General features: G+C 43.6%; 1 protein-coding gene across 7 annotated transcripts in view; it reads left to right on the forward strand.

Annotated features, from left to right (window-relative positions):
* Positions 1-18,643, forward strand: part of LOC144535340 (nesprin-2-like) — a 114,185-nt gene that overhangs the window by 13,774 nt on the left and 81,768 nt on the right. For 6 of the 7 annotated variants that reach the window (XM_078277757.1, XM_078277758.1, XM_078277756.1 and 3 more), the window contains 12 exons: positions 34-128; positions 3,275-3,386; positions 3,656-3,790; positions 9,835-9,993; positions 10,673-10,867; positions 11,830-11,934; positions 13,226-13,348; positions 14,051-14,251; positions 14,335-14,508; positions 15,442-15,573; positions 16,803-16,996; positions 17,628-17,760. In XM_078277757.1, the coding sequence (XP_078133883.1) occupies positions 34-128; positions 3,275-3,386; positions 3,656-3,790; positions 9,835-9,993; positions 10,673-10,867; positions 11,830-11,934; positions 13,226-13,348; positions 14,051-14,251; positions 14,335-14,508; positions 15,442-15,573; positions 16,803-16,996; positions 17,628-17,760 (1,758 nt within the window). The remainder of the gene's footprint in view (positions 1-33; positions 129-3,274; positions 3,387-3,655; positions 3,791-9,834; positions 9,994-10,672; positions 10,868-11,829; positions 11,935-13,225; positions 13,349-14,050; positions 14,252-14,334; positions 14,509-15,441; positions 15,574-16,802; positions 16,997-17,627; positions 17,761-18,643) is intronic. The other variant, XM_078277759.1, reaches the window with a different exon arrangement.

Genomic DNA, 18,643 nt, shown 5'->3' on the forward strand with positions numbered 1-18,643 from the left:
GGGTGATCCTTGCTGCTGCTGTTTGTGTCTCAGGAGTTGGAGCAGCAGCTGACTGAACAGAGAGGACTGACCCAGGCTATCGCTCGGGCGGGCAGCAGAGCTCCACTCCACAGCCAGCTTTTGCAGCGGTAAAACACCCTGTACCATCACTCTAAAATATAGTTTTATATATATTCTAAATATACATTACATTTTAGTTGATGTCTCTCTTATTTTTTCTTCTTCTTTTTTTTATTTTTACAATGTTTTTATTAATTCATCACTGCAGTTACAATTTTCCACAATTAAATTCCTCTCTCAACCTCTGCCATACTACAACAATCCAAAAACAAAAAGCAAATGATATGACAGTATCATAATAGCATCTCCCCTATGTCGTCTTCTTTTACAAACTGGTCAAATGGCCTCCTGATTTTCTCATACACCCCCAATTTGCCTCTCAATATATTTCAGTCACTCCATGGACATACATTGCACTATATTCTTGATCCAAGCACCAGTTGTAGATGCATCCATTTTCTTCCAGATGAGAGCTATAGTCCTTTTTGCCTGTAGTATAGCAAAATATATATATTTATATTCGTGGGGTTTAAGATTCAGATTTGTTGGTTACAGGTGCAGCAAAATCCTCTTATGCTTTGGATACATTGAACGCGTAACATATGCGGACTGTTAGCGGAGCAGATGTGTCGCAGAATGTATCTTTTAACTGGCTACACCTGCTGTGCACACACGGCGTAGGATTCTGTGAGTCACAGGCTAGACGGCGAGCTTTTGCTTTGAGATTGTTGTTGTTTCTTCAGTTTGTGGAGCTGGTGTGCCAGTTTAGGTGGTGATCATGTTAACTGGTGACATTTGCATGAAATCAGTGAATATTAAACAAGGCCCTGCCCTGCGTTCTGCTCTGCCTCCGCCCCTCGAGTGCCAGAGGTTCACATTTTCACGAAGTGTTTGCAAGTGAGACAAAATAATGGATATCGCTGAAAACATCACCAGTTTATGTGTAATACATTTAAGCATTATCCACACAAATACAACACATACTGTATGAACGGAAAAAAACCAAAATAACGCACTAGAGATCTAGCTGGGATACGAACCTTGGATGTCATGGACAAAAAAGTTGATGGACCAGCATCATTAATACCACTACACACCACTGAAATGATTTTGTGATTTATATCTATATATTGGACTTTTAGTCAAAGTTAACACAGGTTAACATATGAGAGAAATATATGCCCATGTTAACTGGTGATATCACAATTTAACATGGGCAAATGCAAGCCTCGAAACAGTAAAGTAGGTTCATCTTTGCCTCACATACCAAAAACTAAAAATGAAACACGTCAGTCATGCGCAAACGTGATCATTCATCATTGTTATTGTGGGCCATCTCATACGAAGAAGCTGTGTCACACGTCGAATGATTATAGTTGTGTTTAATTTCATTGGACCCATAGTATGTCTGTATCAACCCAGACTCACGATTTTTGTCTTATGGTAGCCTAGTACTTGATACACTATTGTTATGACCATATGGCCATTGAATGTTTTGCAGCAAAGTGCTGATCCTCGTTTTCTCTCGGGCGACTTAGTGTTATCTTAGTCTGGTTAAGTTATGAAGTGAGTTGCAGCAAAAGTCTAGTGATTTGAAGTGAAGAACATATGAAGCTTATTTTCTCAGAGTTTGACTTTTATTTATTCCACACATAATTTGTTGGCCTACTTTGACGACACAAAATGGTCATTAGTATATGATTACAAGATGTAGATGTACTGAGAGAGTTTGATAACATACAGATATGTTGCTGTTTCAGATTCCTAATATGGGTCTAATGAAATTAAACATAACTATAATCAGTTGACTTGTGGCACAGGTTGAAAGAGACTGTTTGTGCTGAGATAGGCCTTCACATTCTTCGTATGAGATGGCCCACAATAACAATGATAAATGATCACGTTTGCGCATGACTGACGTGTTTCATTTTTACCCCCAAAATGGAATAAAGTGTTAAGTGGGGTCATGCCTGTTTGTTGTACATCAGTTAGGTTTTGGTATGTGAGGCAAAGATGAACCTACTTTACTGTTTCGAGGCTTGCATTTGACCATGTTAAATTGTGATATCACCAGTTAACATGGGCATATATTTCTCTCATATGTTAACCTGTGTTAACTTAGACTAAAAGTCCAATAGATAGATAGAAATCACAAAATCATTTCAGTGGTATGAAGTGTAGTGGTATAGATGCCATAGAAGCTGATCCATCAACTTTTTTTGTCCATGACATCCAAGGTTCGAATCCCAGCTAGATCTCTTGTGCGTTGTTTCGTTTAATTTTTTTCCGTTCATACAGTATGTGTTGTATTTGTGTGGATAATGCTTAAACGGACATGTATTACACATAAACTGGTGATGTTTTCAGCGATATCCATTATTTTGTCTCACTTGCAAACACTTCGTGAAAATGTGAACCTCTGGCACTCGAGGGGCGGAGGCAGAGCAGAACGCAGGGCAGGGCCTTGTTGAATATTCACTGATTTCATGCAAATATGAAAATATGAAATATAATATTTTGTAAAAAGGGCCGCACACACCTCGCGTAAAAAATATAAATAGAAGACTGTCCTATTTTTACGCTTGTAGAGCAGATCTCCGCGGAGCATACGCATCACTATGTGCTGCTCTCATGTCCGGTGTAGCCAGTTCCAATGGTTATAGTGAAAGTGTAATGTTGGAACATCTGCTCCGCATACCTTACGGTTGCAGTGTAGCTGGCCCGTTAGGATCAAGTGGAATATTCACAGACTAGCTGAACATACATGTAGTTTTATTGATGTGTCTCTTCTTTCCAATTTTATTGTTTTCCTACACAATAATACTTCTTTATTTTAACCATTCTTTTTTTGCTTTCATTGAGACCTAAGAAACGTTTTTTTTCTTTTTTTACGTAAACAACTGACTCACAGAATTTTTAAGAAATGATTATCAGTGTCTGTAACAGGACCGAATAAGGCTGCAGCACAATTAAGAAAATAACGTTTAACATTTAAGAATAATTTAATTTTAAAATCAAATTATTTATCTTCTACTTTCTTAGATTGTTTGATTTGAATTGTCCAATTAGTGCGATTAAATTTGAGATTCATTTGCAGATTTGGAGAGAGAAAAAAACACAAGGTTCAAACTTCAAACAATCAAAGGGCCGCTGAAAGGAAGAAGGAAAGAGAGAAAGATGAAGTGTTAATTTCCAGCCTTTTCTCTCCGTGCAGGGGGCCTCCTGCTGAGGCTGATGTGGAGGAGGACTCTGCTCAGAAGAAATGGGACGGCCTTCACAGTGGGCTGCTGGCTCTGGAGGAGAGATGGCTGCTTCCCCCCGCCGAGGTAGCACCTTCCTCAGGAGAGCTGAAGTGCTTGATTATCACTTTCCAAATACAGAAGAGAAAGGAGAAATCGGTTTCCTTGTCGTGCTTGATTATCACCTTCTTTGAGCAGAAGGCACTTTGTTGTCTCTTTGGTGTTATGGGGACTCCTACAGGGCTTGATGAGAGTGGTGTGTGTGTGTGTGTGTGTGTGTGTGTGTGTGTGTGTGTGTGTGTGTGTCCGTCTTCTTATGTCTCTCTCTCTCTCTCTCTCTCTCTCTCTCTCTGAAGGTGATGGACTCATCTACGAGGCGTAGTGATAGAACAGCAGGACGCATGATTGGCTCACAAACCCTGAAAGAGCTCCGAACCCACATTAGCCATCTGAGGGAGCTGGGACTCACAGCGATAGAGCCTCAGGATCAGGTACAGAATATCGTTAGCACAGAATATGTATGTTGGGATGTGTGCTGAGACCACAGGTTCCCAACCTGTGGGTCAGCGCCCCTCAAGGGGCCATGAGATAAATCTGAGGGGCCTCTACGTCAGGGTTCTTCAATGTTTTTTAAGCCAAGAGAGACAGATCTACAGATCTTGTATATAATGAACTTGCATATTATACTGGGCCTACAACAGTGGTGGAATGTAACTAACTACATTTACTCAAGTACTGTACTTAAGTACAAATGTTGAGGTACTTGTACTTTACTTGTCTTTTCTTTGCATGCCACTTTCTACGTCTACTCCGCTACATTTCAGAGAGAAATATTGTACTTTTTACTCCACTACATTCATCTGACAGCTTTAGATACTAGTTATCTAAAGTAGTTTGCACACAAAACACCAACAATATAACGGCCTACAAGTCCAGCTGAAATGATTAGACCATTAAACACACAACAGTTTGGATCGTTTCAAGTTTCTAAAATTTCCTGATGATACTTACACACTTTTACTTAAATAACATGTTGAATGCAGGACTTTGACTTGTAACAGAGTTAGGGTGACCAGATGTCCTGAAACATTTGGGACAGTCCCAAAATCCAAGCAGTTATCCCGAATCCCAAATCCTGCCCTAAAAGTCCCGAAAATGATAGCAAAGTCTCAAGAACAGACTCTCGAGTAGTTATAGTCTGATAGAACATTAAAAACGTCCTGCAGCCAGCTCCTGTTGGCTGCTCATTGGCTGCAACAGTACGTAGGCCCTACGAATTTGATAACACGCATTGCTATTTTCATTCATTTATTCATTCATTCATTGTTGAAATGGAGGCTCAGGCTGGTGTTCCGAAGAATACGTAGCTAAAAAGCAAAAACGTCTCTGCAGGTACCGGGAGGACTGGGTAGGGAAATACCCCTGGATTACTGCAGTTTTACGTGATGCAAACAAGCGTTTTGCAATGTATGTAGGAAGGAGTTTGGTATTCACACGGGGGGGAGTCAGACGTCAGGCTGCATGCTAGCAGCAAACTATATATAACTAACAGCACAACTGTACAGACCAACACTTTGGTCTCATCCTTCTTTAAGCGGGAGGATGACTCCATGTATAATAAAAATGAATGTTAAGTGCAAGTAGCCACGAGAAGGAGTGATTGGATGTTGCTGATGTTAAAGCACAGTCATTGTGTTTGTTTTATTTGTTTCATAATGACATTGAGTTCATGATTTTACTGATTTTTTATTTGTATTTTCGGGTTTACATGACAGGCAGTAAAAATAATAAATAATTTTGGTGCAGAGTTTTGAAATTCATGTTAAGTGTTTAAATGGGCTGGCCCCAGGCGCCGTGTCTCAACTCATTACACAGAGAAATAATCACCGGACTAGTCCAGGAGGAGTAGCTAACCAGAGCTGTAGAGTCCCAATGTGCCGAACAAATTTTGGTTAATCCTAGAACAAAATGTTGAGAAGAAAGCTCGTTTTTACAAACAGACATATTACGAATCAGGCCCTCAGGCAACTAAATTACTTGCCCGACGTTTACGTAAAAAACAAGCGGATAGTACCATACATAAGTTGCGGGACCCAGAAACAAATCAACTAAAATATCATCCAGTAGAAATAGAAGCCATTTTCCTAAACTACTACAAAAAACTATATACCGAAACCTCCAGTACTAAAGTAGAAGCAATGGAACAATTTCTTATCGATCTGGATCTACCTCGTATTGGCAAGAGACAAAATGATTGTATCATAGCAGAGTTTTCACTGGAAGAGATAAATAATGCAATAGCCAACTTAAAGTCAAGTAAAACTCCAGGTAGAGATGGTTTTCCAGCAGAGTGGTATAGAACCTTTAAAGAAGAGCTAGCTCCCCTCCTACTGAAAGCATTTAATTGGATTAAAGGAGAAGGTAAACTCCCCCCATCATGGAAAGAGGCACTCATTACAGTACTCCCAAAGGAGGGTAAAGACAGGGAATATTGCAGTAGCTATAGACCTATTTCAATTCTCAACGTGGATTATAAATTGTACACAGCGACTATTGCAAAAAGACTTGAGAACCTTCTCCCGGAATTAATTCGATGAAGACCAAACTGGGTTTGTTAAAACCGGCAAACACATGACAATATCAGAAGGACGCTACATTTGATAGATAGAATAGAAAAGGAAAATAAAGCTGCGATACTACTAAGCCTTGACGCTGAAAAGGCTTTTGATTTAGTTTTGAGTAATGTACTTGGCTATAAGATTCCTTTCGTGTGCACTGTCTTGTTCAGTTCTTATAATGTACTGAAAATTCAATAAAAACTATAGTAATAAAAAAAAAAAGAACTGTTTAACACAAACGCCAAATTATGGCTTAAACAACAACAGAGATGTGAGGACTAATAGTTTCCCCTAGCAACACAATTTTTATGTACTTTTTTTTTTCTCTGTATTTTCTGAGAATTTGTTTTTGTTTGTTTTGTTGTTTTTTGTAAAAGTCTGACCAGGGACAAGGACTCCAAATTGGCGGAGGCTAGACATCCTAAACACCTTGCATCTTTCACATCTGGTTATGATAGTTATAGGTATTCCATCCATCCATCCATCCATCTTCATCCGCTTATCCGGGGTCGGGTCGCGGGGGTAGCAGCTCCAGCAGGGGACCCCAAACTTCCCTTTCCCGGGCCACATTAACCAGCTCCGACTGGGGGATCCCGAGGCGTTCCCAGGCCAGGTTAGAGATATAATCCCTCCACCTAGTCCTGGGTCTCCCCCGAGGCCTCCTCCCAGCTGGATGTGCCTGGAACACCTCCGTAGGGAGGTGCCCAGGGGGCATCCTTACCAGATGCCCGAACCACCTCAACTGGCTCCTTTCGACGCAAAGGAGCAGCGGCTCTACTCCGAGCTCCTCACGGATAACTGAGCTTCTCACCCTATCTCTAAGGGAGACGCCAGCTACCCTCCTGAGGAAACCCATTTCGGCCGCTTGTACCCTGGATCTTGTTCTTTCGGTCATGACCCAGCCTTCATGACCATAGGTGAGGGTAGGAACAAAAAACTGACCGGTAGATTGAGAGCTTTGCCTTCTGGCTCAGCTCTCTTTTCGTCTAACGGTGCGATAAATTGAATGTAATACCGCACCTGCTGTGCCGATTCTCCGACCAATCTCCCGCTCCATTGTCCCCTCACTCGCGAACAAGACCCCAAGGTACTGAACTCCTTCACTTGGGGTAAGGACTCATTCCCTACCTGGAGAAGGCACTCCATCGGTTTCCTGCTGAGAACCATGGCCTCCGATTTAGAGGTGCTGATCCTCATCCCAGCCGCTTCACACTCGGCTGCGAAACCGATCCAGTGAGTGCTGAAGGTCACAGGCCGATGATGCCATCAGGACCACATCATCTGCAAAAAGCAGCGATGAGATCCCCAGCCCACCGAACTGCAACCCCTCTCCCACCCCGACTACGCCTCGATATCCTGTCCATAAATACTACAAACAGGATTGGTGACAAAGCGCAGCCCTGGCGGAGGCCAACTCTCACCTGAAAGCGAGTCCGACTTACTGCCGAGAACCCGGACACAGCTCTCGCTTTGGTCGTACAGAGATTGGATGGCCCTGAGAAGGGACCCCCTCACCCCTGTACTCCCGCAGCACCTCCCACAGTATCTCCCGGGGCACCCGGTCATACGCCTTCTCCAGATCCACAAAACACATGTAGACTGGTTGGGCATACTCCCAGGCTCCCTCCAGGATCCTTGCGAGAGTAAAGATCTGGTCCGTTGTTCCACGACCAGGGACGGAATCCGCATTGTTCCTCTTCAACCTGAGATTCGACTATCGACCCGAACCCTCCTTTCCAGCACCTTGGAGTAGACTTTACCGGGAGGCTGAGAAGTGTGATATCCCCTGTAATTGGCACACACCCTCTGGTCCCCCCTTTTTTAAAAAGGGGAACCACCACCCCGGTCTGCCACTCCTTAGGCACCGTCCCAGACTTCCACGCAATGTTGAAGAGGCGTGTCAACCAAGACAACCCCTCCACACCCAGAGCTTTAAGCATTTCTGGACGGATCTCATCAATTCCTGGGGCTTTGCCACTGTGGAGTTGTTTAACTACCTCAGCAACCTCCACCAGGGGAAATTGATGCCAATCCCCCCCTCATCCTCCAGCTCTGCCTCTACCATAGAGGGCGTATTAGTCGGATTTAGGAGTTCCTCAAAGTGCTCCTTCCACCGCCCTATTACCTCCTCAGTTGAGGTCAACAGCGTCCCCATCCTTACTGTACACAGCTTGGATGATTCCCCTTCCCCCCTCCTGAGGTGGCGAACGGTTTTCCAGAAGTACCTTGGTGCCGACCGAAAGTCCTTCTCCATGTCTTCTCCGAACTTCTCCCACACACGCTGCTTTGCCTCTTTCACAGCAGAGGCTGCAGCCCTTCGGGCCCTTCGGTACCTTGCAACTGCCTCCCGGAGTCGTCTGGGATAACATATCCCGGAAAGACTCCTTCTTCAGTCGGACGGCTTCCCTGACCACCGGTGTCCACCACGGTGTTCGTGGGTTACCGCCCCTTGAGGCACCCTAAGACCCTAAGACCACAGCTCCTCACCGCAGCTTCAGCAATGGAAACTTTGAACATTGTCCACTCGGGTTCAATGCCCCCAGCCTCCACATGGGATGCACGAAAAGCTCTGCCGGAGGTGTGAGTTGAAAGTCTGTCGGACAGGGGCCTCCTCCAGACGTTCCCAATTTACCCGCACTACCCGTTTGGGCTTACCAGGTCTGTCCAGAGTCTTCCCCCACCCCCTGACCCAGCTCACCACCAGATGGTGATCGGTTGACAGCTCCGCCCCTCTCTTCACCCGAGTGTCCAAAACATATGGCCTCAGATCAGATGAAACGATTATAAAATCGATCATTGACCTTTGGCCTAGGGTGCTCTGGTACCAAGTACACTTATGAGCATCCCTATGTTCGAACATGGTGTTCGTTATAGACAATCCATAACTAGCACAGAAGTCCAACAACAAACAACCACTCTGGTTTAGATCAGGGAAGCCGTTCCTCCCAATCACGCCTCTCCATGTGTCTCCATCATTACCCACGTGCGCGTTGAAGTCCCCCAGCAGAACTATGGAATCCCCGACGGGAGCCCCATGCAGGACTCCACTCAAGGTCTCCAAGAAGGCCGAATACTCTGAACTCTTGTTTGGTGCATATGCACAAACAACAGTCAGAGTTTTCCCCCCCACAACCCGCAGGCGTAGGGAGGCGACCCTCTCGTCCACCGGGTTAAACTCCAACGTAGCGACGCTCAGCCGGGGGCTTGTGAGTATCCCCACACCCGCCCGGCGCCTCACACCCTAGGCAACTCCGGAGAAGAAAAGAGTCCAACCCCTATCCAGGAGTATGGTTCCAGAACCAAGACTGTGCGTAAGAGGTAAGCCCCACCAGATCTAACCGGTAGCGCTCCACCTCCCGCACAAGTTCCGGCTCCTTCCCCCACAGAGAGGTGACATTCCACGTCCCCAGAGCCAGCCTCTGCTGCCCGGGTCTGGTCTGTCGAGGCCCCTGACCTTCACTGCCACCCATGTGGCAGCGCACCCGACCCCAGCGGTTCCTCCCACAGGTGGTGGGCCCATGGGATGGAGAGATGTCCGCCACGTAGCTTTTTCGGGCTGTGCCCGGCCGGGTTCCGTGGCAAACCCGGCCACCAGATGCTCGCTGACGAGCCCTCCATCTGGGCCTGGCTCCAGACGGGGGCTCCAGGCTTCCTCCGGGCAGGGTCACTTCATCCCTTCCTCGATTTTTCATAGGATTTTTTAACCATTCTTTGTCTGGCCCCTCACCTGAGACCACTTTGCCTTGGGAGACCCTACCAGGAGCACAAAGCTCCAGACAACACAGCCCTCAGGTTCATAGGGACACACAAACCTCTCCACCACGATAAGGTGATGGTTCCCGGAGAAGAGTGTTGTAGTTATAGGTATTGTCCCTGATAAATAAACAATAAAATAAAAAAACCTGTCCGCCCCCCAGGCCTCCCCTGCAGACGGCTTCTATCAGATGCTGGACGAGGGTTTGTTTCATGTGTTGTATGGCGCGTCCCTGTCCCTGTCTTCCATCAACAACGTGCTGCACTCGCCTGCTGGGACGACCCATAAAGAAGACATGCAGCGTAGGCTGCTGCAGCTGCAGGTGGGACTCACCACACCAAACACTCAACAGCATTCACTTATTTTGGGGTTGGTCTCTTTTTAAATGAGAGGGTGGTTCAGTCGGGCCACTACATTGGTCTAGACTGAAATATAACAACTTGATGAACTGGCGCAAACACTTGCACAGACATTCATGGTTTCCAGAGGATGAATCATACTTACCTTTTTTTCTTTTCTACAATATAGTACAGACATGTGAACGACCAAAACTATTATTAAAGCCCTGAGAGGCAAGCAAGACATTTTTTGCAGGTTCATTTTTTTCCAAGGTTTTTTTTTGTTTTTTCATCTGTGAAAATGGCTAAAACATCTTTTTTTTTGCAGGCTAAATTTTTTTTTCTAAGCAAAAATCAGCCTGAAAATAAATCATCCATTTCCACAGATGACATAGAAAAAAGAGCCTGCAAAAATGAATATATTTCCACCCATTTTCACATATGAAAGAAAATGAGCCTGTAAAAAATATGTTTTCACAAATGAAAAAAATAAATTAATGAATAAAAACTTTGAAAAAATGAGCCTGAAAATAATATGTGTGCGCTTGGCTGTCAGGGCTTCCATAAACTATCCTCCACACACTCACTACACTTTTGTACCAGCTGTACTGATTATTATGCAAACTCACTCTAAATAGGACTTTCCTTGGATTGCCTTTTCAGAGTGTGTCAGCCGAGCTGGCTACTCTTGGCAGCGAGCTGGCCTCTCAGGGGTCAAAGGTCAACCGGATCCTGGGCTCAGCATGTGGTCAGCGGTGTGTGGATGATCTGTGTAGAATACTTCCTGTGGTCCAGGCTGCACTGACCAGCAGAGAGGAGCAGATCACAATCCTGCAGGACGATATCGTAAAGAAACAGGTAAGATATCATCATCACAAAAGGCAGATTTATGCTTCTGCGTTAAATCGACGCCGTGGGTATGTAAGAGATACTGACCCTACGCCGCAGCCTAACGTGCACCTCTCAAAAATGTCACTATACGTCACGGCGACGCACATCGCTCGGCCGTGGCCAGCGGTGGAAGAAGTTTTCAGATCCTTTACTTAAGTAAAAGCACTAATACCACACTGTAAAAGTACTCTGTTACAGGTAAAAGTCCTGCATTGAAAATGTTACTTAAGTAAAAGTATGTAAGTATCATCAGAAAAATGTATTTAAAGTATTAAAAGTAAAAGTACTTAATGCAGAAAAATCCTCCCATTTTAGAAACTGGAAACAATCCAAACAGTTGTGTCTGGTCTGATCATTTCAGCTGGACTTGTAGGCCTGTATAGTGTTTCATTTTTAATAAAACATCAGATTTTATAAACTACATGTGTTTTGTGTGCAAACATCTTCATTTGTAAAGTAACTAGTAACTAAAGCTGTCAGATGAATGTAGTGGAGTAAAAAAGTACAATATTTCGCTCTGAAATGTAGCGGGTTGAAGTAGAAAGTGGCATGAAAAGAAAAGACTCAAGTAAGATACATCAAATTTGTACTTAAGGACAGTACTTGAGTAAATGTACTTACTTACATTCCACCGCTGGCCTTGGCTTGGTAGCGTTGCATTTCCCCCTACTCATTTCCTGGTTCTCATTCTCCATAAATCAAGGAGAGGGATAACTTTTCCTGCTACAGATTTCCCACCGTCATCTCATTTTTATCTTTACTGTATTAGTGTTCTGTTTTTTTTGTTGCTGTATCAACAAAATAGTAAAATAATCTTATACATTATTATATGTAACATATTTGAATTACCAGTGTTATTTGAAACTTTTGTTTATTTAAAAAAAAAATGCATGCACGTGAAGAACCAGTGTTGTGTGTTTAACCAACAGATACAACTGAATGAGTTGCATGCAGTCTTCACTTCTAACCAGGCGACAGTTGATCAAATAATTAATGAATTCAATGGAACCCTGGACCTTAACAACCAGCTACAGGTACTGTTTCCAAAAAGACTCTTTCACTTTTACAAGCAACTCATAATCTGAGTGATTTGAGTGAACTGCTCTTGATGTTTGATGGTTTTAGGACTGTAGCGATTAAACGATTAACTGAAAATTAATCTGCAACTATTTTTAAAATCGCTTCTCTGGTTCCAGTTTTCAAATGTGAAGTAAATATAATTAAATTTAAATTCAACTAAATATCTGACTGTTGGTCAGAAAAAAAACATTTTAGATGGAAAAATGTGCTGGACATTTTTTCTCCTTTTTCTGACAGTTAATTAGGAAAATAATTAGCATATTTATATTTAAAATGATCGATACTTGCAGCCCTAGATGGTTTTTGGTTTCAACCTACCTTATTGACACTCAATACATAGAGGACAAAATTATACACTGTTTCAGTCTGCAGTATTTCACCAAAGTTGTCGTAGGTTACAAGCCTTTGTCATTATTACCAAAACTCACAACTATCACCTAAAAGCTCAGAGGTCAGGCATATAACCTTTTTACTTACAGTCTGTTTTGCATAAGTAAGCAAACGTTTCATTTGGATAAGGTGTCAAAAGGAAAAATACTATGAGCCACATTTCGCCTTCCCAGCACTGAGATACTGAAATGGTTCTGGATATAACCTACAGGAAAAACCTGACCTAGTTTTATGGGGTAACAGCCTACTGTAGTTCAATGTACCCTTATATGTATTATCTTTGTGTCATTGACATAACTAACAGTTATGTCTATTTCTCTCTAGAGGATCTAACTTCATCTAGGACTTCTTTCAGAAAAGCGACGAGAGATTTAACAAGATAGACCAGAGATCTTCAACAGGGGTTCCTCAGAGTTAGTGCAAGAGGGCCGCTAAAGTATGTTAGAAATATTTTTTAGAAAGTTTCTTTTTCCAAAAATTTAAATAAGTCTGAAAAATACATTAATATGAATCCAACATATTATAGCAAAGATAATTTGGCCTATTTGTGGAAAAATAAAATACACATTGACGATAAGCTTACTATAGGTAAGGCAGCCACTACAGTTAAGCTAAGAATTTACTGTGCTTTCCACATGTATGTTTAACATTAAACATGATGGATAAATAATATCCATTTATTTTCATCAATTCGGCGCAGTTTAATATGCAAATATATGTAATAGGGGGTCCCTACTTGGTCTCTCTTTCAGCATGGGTCCCTGGCCCAAAAAACATTGAAGACCCCTGAGTTAGACTGTTTGTCATAAGGTTATTATTCGTCCCTCGAACAGTGTACGTGTGTTCACTTTCCAGGCTGTGGTTCAGATGCAGGAGTCTCTGCAGCAGCAGCAGGTTGAGCAGGTGAGCTCCATACTGGAGGAGGCGGAGCGACGCAACCTGCCTGCCTTTCTCATCCAGCAGGCCTCACAGCTGCAGGTATGCTAACTGCTCTATGTCACATCTGGGACTGGAGTTAAGGAAGGTGCTTTGTGTGAGCACTAAGACATTTGGGAAGCTTACTCCCTTAAAAAAAAAAAAGGACCAAATAAGTGATCATTCAGTTGCCACAAATATATTTTGGGGTCCAAGCCCAAGGGGGCTGGGAGTCCCAGTACTGGCGGTGCTGGAAACTCTATTGTAATCGCTAAGATTATTATTTTTCCGGAGATAAAAGTGTTGCTGTAGCCTAAACTGTGCATGGTGGGGCAGGGCAATTTTCTGGACTGGTCCAGAACCCTGCAAGGACCTCAGGCACAAAAATGGACACACTTCTGCCAGCAGGGGCGCGCTATAATAATAAAAAAAGCGAAATTTGGAGGGGAGGAACTAGGGCCACTCCTGGGGCGCGCCTACAATCTTGTACTAATTGGTGTAAATGGGCGCCTATTACACCGAAAACAAATGCATTGATGCTTTGAAATGGATGTATGTCATGTAAATGGAAAGTTTCTTGCAGACCTTGCAGCTTACACATTGCAATATTTCCTGACATTTGCCTTGCCGCCATTGGCTTTGGGTTCAACTTCCCCGGACTCCGCAGGTTGCCGGGAGGGATTTTTGCTTGGGAGGCTTGGACCCCTTCATAACTGCTTGCAGTTCTAATTAAATCTTGAAATTGTGTTTCTCTTCTATGCGTAGGGTAAGCTGGACAGTTCTCTGGGTGGTGTTCGCTCCCGCTGTGAGGAGCTGAACAACAGTGTGGAGTTGCAGCAGCAGTATGAGCGGCTGGTCTACAGCCTGGAGGAGCTGCTCGCTCTGGGCCCTGAACGCCTCGCACAGCCCCCTGACACGGAGCTCGGCAGCAGAGCTCAGCTCCAGCAGCGGCTCAGCAGTCATACGGTCCGTCTGTGGGATACAGAGAAAATACAGTTTAGAGTGCTAATCTAAAATATCATCTTTAACATTACCCTTTCTGTAATCAGAAGTTCTTCCAGTTCCTGGGCTATCATTTTAGTATCCTGCAGTACCTGAGCCAGAGAGTCCCAGAGAGCGCCCTCCAGAGGTGGGAGGCTGTAGTGATGGGCCTACAGGACGAGGTGGCCCGGCTGCAGCAGCATGGACTGGAGAAAGGGACCATGATGCAGGAAACGTTACAGGTAGTGTATGGAATGAAGTTTTATTTATCTGAGGAGTAAGTAAGCATGAAATTAAACAACAAAAGATTATCCAAACAGCATCTTCTCACAGAGCCGCTGGCATGGCTGTGCACTCTTAAGCGTGATTTATGCTTCTGCGTTAAATCGGTGCCGTGGCTACGTACATAGGTACGTGACCCTACACCAGACCCTACGCCTGACATGCACCTCTCGAAAAGTGTGACTACACGTCGTGGTGACGCACATTGCCCGGCCGTGGCTTGGTAGCGTTGCATTTCCCCCGACTCATTTCCTGGTTCTCCTTCTCCAACATGAAATCAAGGAGAGGGTTAACTTTTCCTGCTACAGATTTCCCACCGTGGTCAGAAAGAACAGGGGAGACACTTTGTTTCTCCCACTATGACTCTAGAGTCGGTCCTCGCTCTACCACACACTCCCCACACACACACATGCCAGCCCTGCTATGCTCTTAAAGAGATCAACGCACACACCAACGAGTATAAACTTTAGGCCACTAACGTAGGCTACGCCGAAAGCTCTGCGTGGAGCCTCCGCAGAACCATAAATCACGGTTTAGTTTTCTTACAGTGACAGTTTGAAACTAGAATGTTTCTAAGAGCACATAATGGATTTTTCCACAAGTACATGAACATAGCATGATACAGTACCAAACAAGTAAAGTATTCAGTCACTTCTGAATCATCAATCATCAAGAGTAATCTGTTCATCCTAATGATTTTGTAGAGATTTTTTGCATGCACACACACGCACATGCACATAATGTTCTGGGTGAATTTTAATTATACAACAGGTGAAGTTAATTAAAGCCATCATTATGATAATTAGAAGAATCATTAAAAAAAAACAATCGCAGAAGTGATTTTAATAAAAAGAGACATCTCTTCTGACCGTCCTCATCTCTATCTGTCTCAGGTGTGGTCACAGTGGGAGGAGGACAACGCCTGGTCAGACTCCCTGCTCAGAGCCATTGAGACTTCATTTCCCAAGATGCACGAGGGGGGTAATTCTGAGGAGCAGATTTCAGAGAAGCTCTCTGTCTACCAGGTAATCTATTAATACATGTGTTCTTTCTGACCTTTGGGGGACAGAATGATGTTGGTGATGTACCAACAAGCAGCTGACCAGAGGACTGAGCACATTTGGCAATGTTCCATTCTGCTCATTTGGAGACTATTGGAGACTCCATGCTGTACTTTGTGCATTGCACTCAAAACCTAATTGGCTCAATTAAATACAAGCGAATGGGTTGTTTTCTGTACGGGTACATGATGTTCCTCGGATTTGATGTGAGTTATTAGCCGAACTCAAATTAATTTTGGTTCATATTACCTGTTGCTCTAATGTGGGATTTGAAATGTGTCTCTTATTTATCTGAAATGGGCTACAGTATGTGCTGCAGCTCGCTCAGTGGTCAACAAAGTGTCTATGTAGTAAAATGAGGTGAAGAAAGGGGCATTGAGGAATGGAGACATCAGAGCCAGGCTAGCTGTTTCCCCATGCTTCTAGTGTTTATGTAGTTTGGATCAACAAAAGTACATTTCCAGGATTAAGCCTAATATCACACACCGGAATTCAGGCTTTGCCCCTCACCTTCCGCTCTTGTGTGTTGCCGTTCTCAAAATCCCTTTGCTACGGGAAACAACAACAAACTTCGAGCTAGCTACAAGCTGAAAATGACAAGTTTTGAAGAAAATTTGGATCGTTCAACAAGACAGGCCTGCTTGGTTCTTTCAGGGAATGGTTGTAAAGATTTACAAAGAATATGTTTAGGTAATTTCCTCTCTAACTGGGACGTTTTGTTACCGATTGGTGGGATTGCTGTGGACAAAGAACACACGGCCATACACTGGTAAGAGTAACCATGTATCCAGCTAATTTAAATAGCTCACATTGCTGTATTGTGTCAACAGTTAACTGTATTTAATGTTGTATGTCCATTTATTTTTTTGCGGGATGCAAATGTTCCACCAAAACAAGTTCCTTCCCGAGACTATTTTGCAGAGCCACCATCGCTGCGTCCGGAGCTTAGCGCCGCCCAAGACCATTGTGATTGGTTTAAAGAAATGCAAACAACTCAAAGCGTTTTTTTCTCCTATCCCAGAATGTGGGGTGTAGCCATACCTCACTTCACAGCACTGTCTGGTAATGTGAGACTAGCCTTGATGCTAAGCTAATCGCCTCTTGGCACTAGACATGAGAGTGATATTGATCCTCTCACGTCACTCTCAGAAAGAGAGCGAATAAGTGTTTATAAAGTTTTGTCTGTGTGACAGGAGCTGTGTGGCGTTCTGGAGGGGAACAAAGCACGGTTCAGTGGGATGCTGGAGGCGGGGCTCTGGCTGCAGGGGGCGGGCTGTAGAGCAGTGGGTGTGTCCACCAGCCAGCTGGAAGCCCGATGGAGAGCGCTGCACAGAAAGGTGGAGCAGCAACGCACCAACGCAGACAGGAACAGGAAGCTGAGCCGCAGGTGAGAGATGAGGAACAAAGAAATATATTTTGCTGCAAAGTTAGAACTTTAAGGTTTACTCTTTGGTTTAGACCAAAGAGGTTTTGTGTATTAAGTATCAAATATAAAGGGTTACATGTGACATCAATTTTTTTATTTTCATTGAAATGTTGAAATTAAATTTTTCCCCATATTTTTGACTGGTGGAAATCTTCATCCTAGTATAAGGGTTTAGTTGTTTAGCAGGGTGGGTTATAATGCGATCCAAACTTTAATATTTTTGATAATAAAATGTGCACAGCATCTAATAAAAAAGCACCTAATAAGAATGTTAAAAGAAAGTCTAAATTAATCTATATATAAGATACAATTTGCTTTAAATAAATATGGGGCGCCCTGTTAGCGCACCTTGTGGAGCGTGCGCCCCATGCGCCAAGGCTCGGTCCTTACCGCAGCGGCCCAGGGTTGGAGTCCAATCTGCGGCCCTTTGCTGCATGTCTTCCCCCTCTCTCTCCCCCCTTTCCTGTCTACAACTGTCCTATCAATTAAAGACCAAAATGCCCCAAAAAATAATCTTACAAAACAAATATGTAGATGACACTGTAATCTTGTAGATTTGTTGATCAATGTTCTATTTTCCACCAATAAACAGTTTTTTTCGTGACTCTGCGGTACTGGCTGACTGGATGGGTGGGGCCAGGGAGTTGATTGACAGATGCAGTCAGCTCTCAGCTGAGGAGGAGATGGATGCTGAACAGAGGCGTGACCACTACCTCCAGTTTGTGGTGAGCAGACACCCACAGACTCACTCTTTGCACATAACAAACTCCACTGAGGAAAGAAATCATTTAAACCAGGAGTGTTAAAACTCATTTTCACTAGGAGCCACCCTGGAAAATGAAAATCAAAGGGCCAGACATGTAGAGTTTATTGACATGCTTTTATTGAGAAAAGTCAAATAACTTTGACTGTATGACTGCATGTCGCTTTTTTTTTTATTTTTTACCATTTGTTGCATTTTTCGTAGAAAAAAAAAAAATTCAATAGGGCCTTCACCGCTGTCGGCGCTCGGGCCCTATTGAATTTTTTTTTTTTTTTCCTCCGTCTGGCAAATTAATCGCCTTTTTGGGGACCTTAAAGGGATACTTCACAGATTTAGCATTAAGCTTTGTATCAGTAGAAACACCGTGCTTCCCTCCCTCATGTCCCCCTGAGAGGAAAAAAAAAATCTTCCGATGATGTAAAACAACAATTTTTGTGTCATCGGAAGATTTTTTTGCCCAGAGGCAAAGGACTACAGCCAGTAGTAGGAGCTACTTCCGCATATTTTCAACCCGCCCATAGGGGGTTGGACTGTCGTCTTTCTCCGAAAATTCCCGAACCAAAACGAGTGTCAGCCATCTTGAATTTTTGCTACTCCCTTCTCAGCAGAAAACTTTTAGATAGATAGATTTATTCATCCCGAAGGAAATTTTAGAATAACAGTTATGTGCATTCAAACTACCGCACACGTGTACCACCGGGATACATTGGTACAGATCGGAGAATATTACAGACAGAATACTCAACACAGCTTCGCTCGACCTGCTATGGAGACCAGCGGTGTTGCTCGATGCCTCTGGCCGGTAAAGGGACATCATCAGCGGGGAACGTTGAACGAGTGTGACG

Source organism: Sander vitreus, chromosome 20 (genome assembly GCF_031162955.1).
Source record: "Sander vitreus isolate 19-12246 chromosome 20, sanVit1, whole genome shotgun sequence".
Lineage (NCBI taxonomy): Eukaryota > Metazoa > Chordata > Actinopteri > Perciformes > Percidae > Sander > Sander vitreus.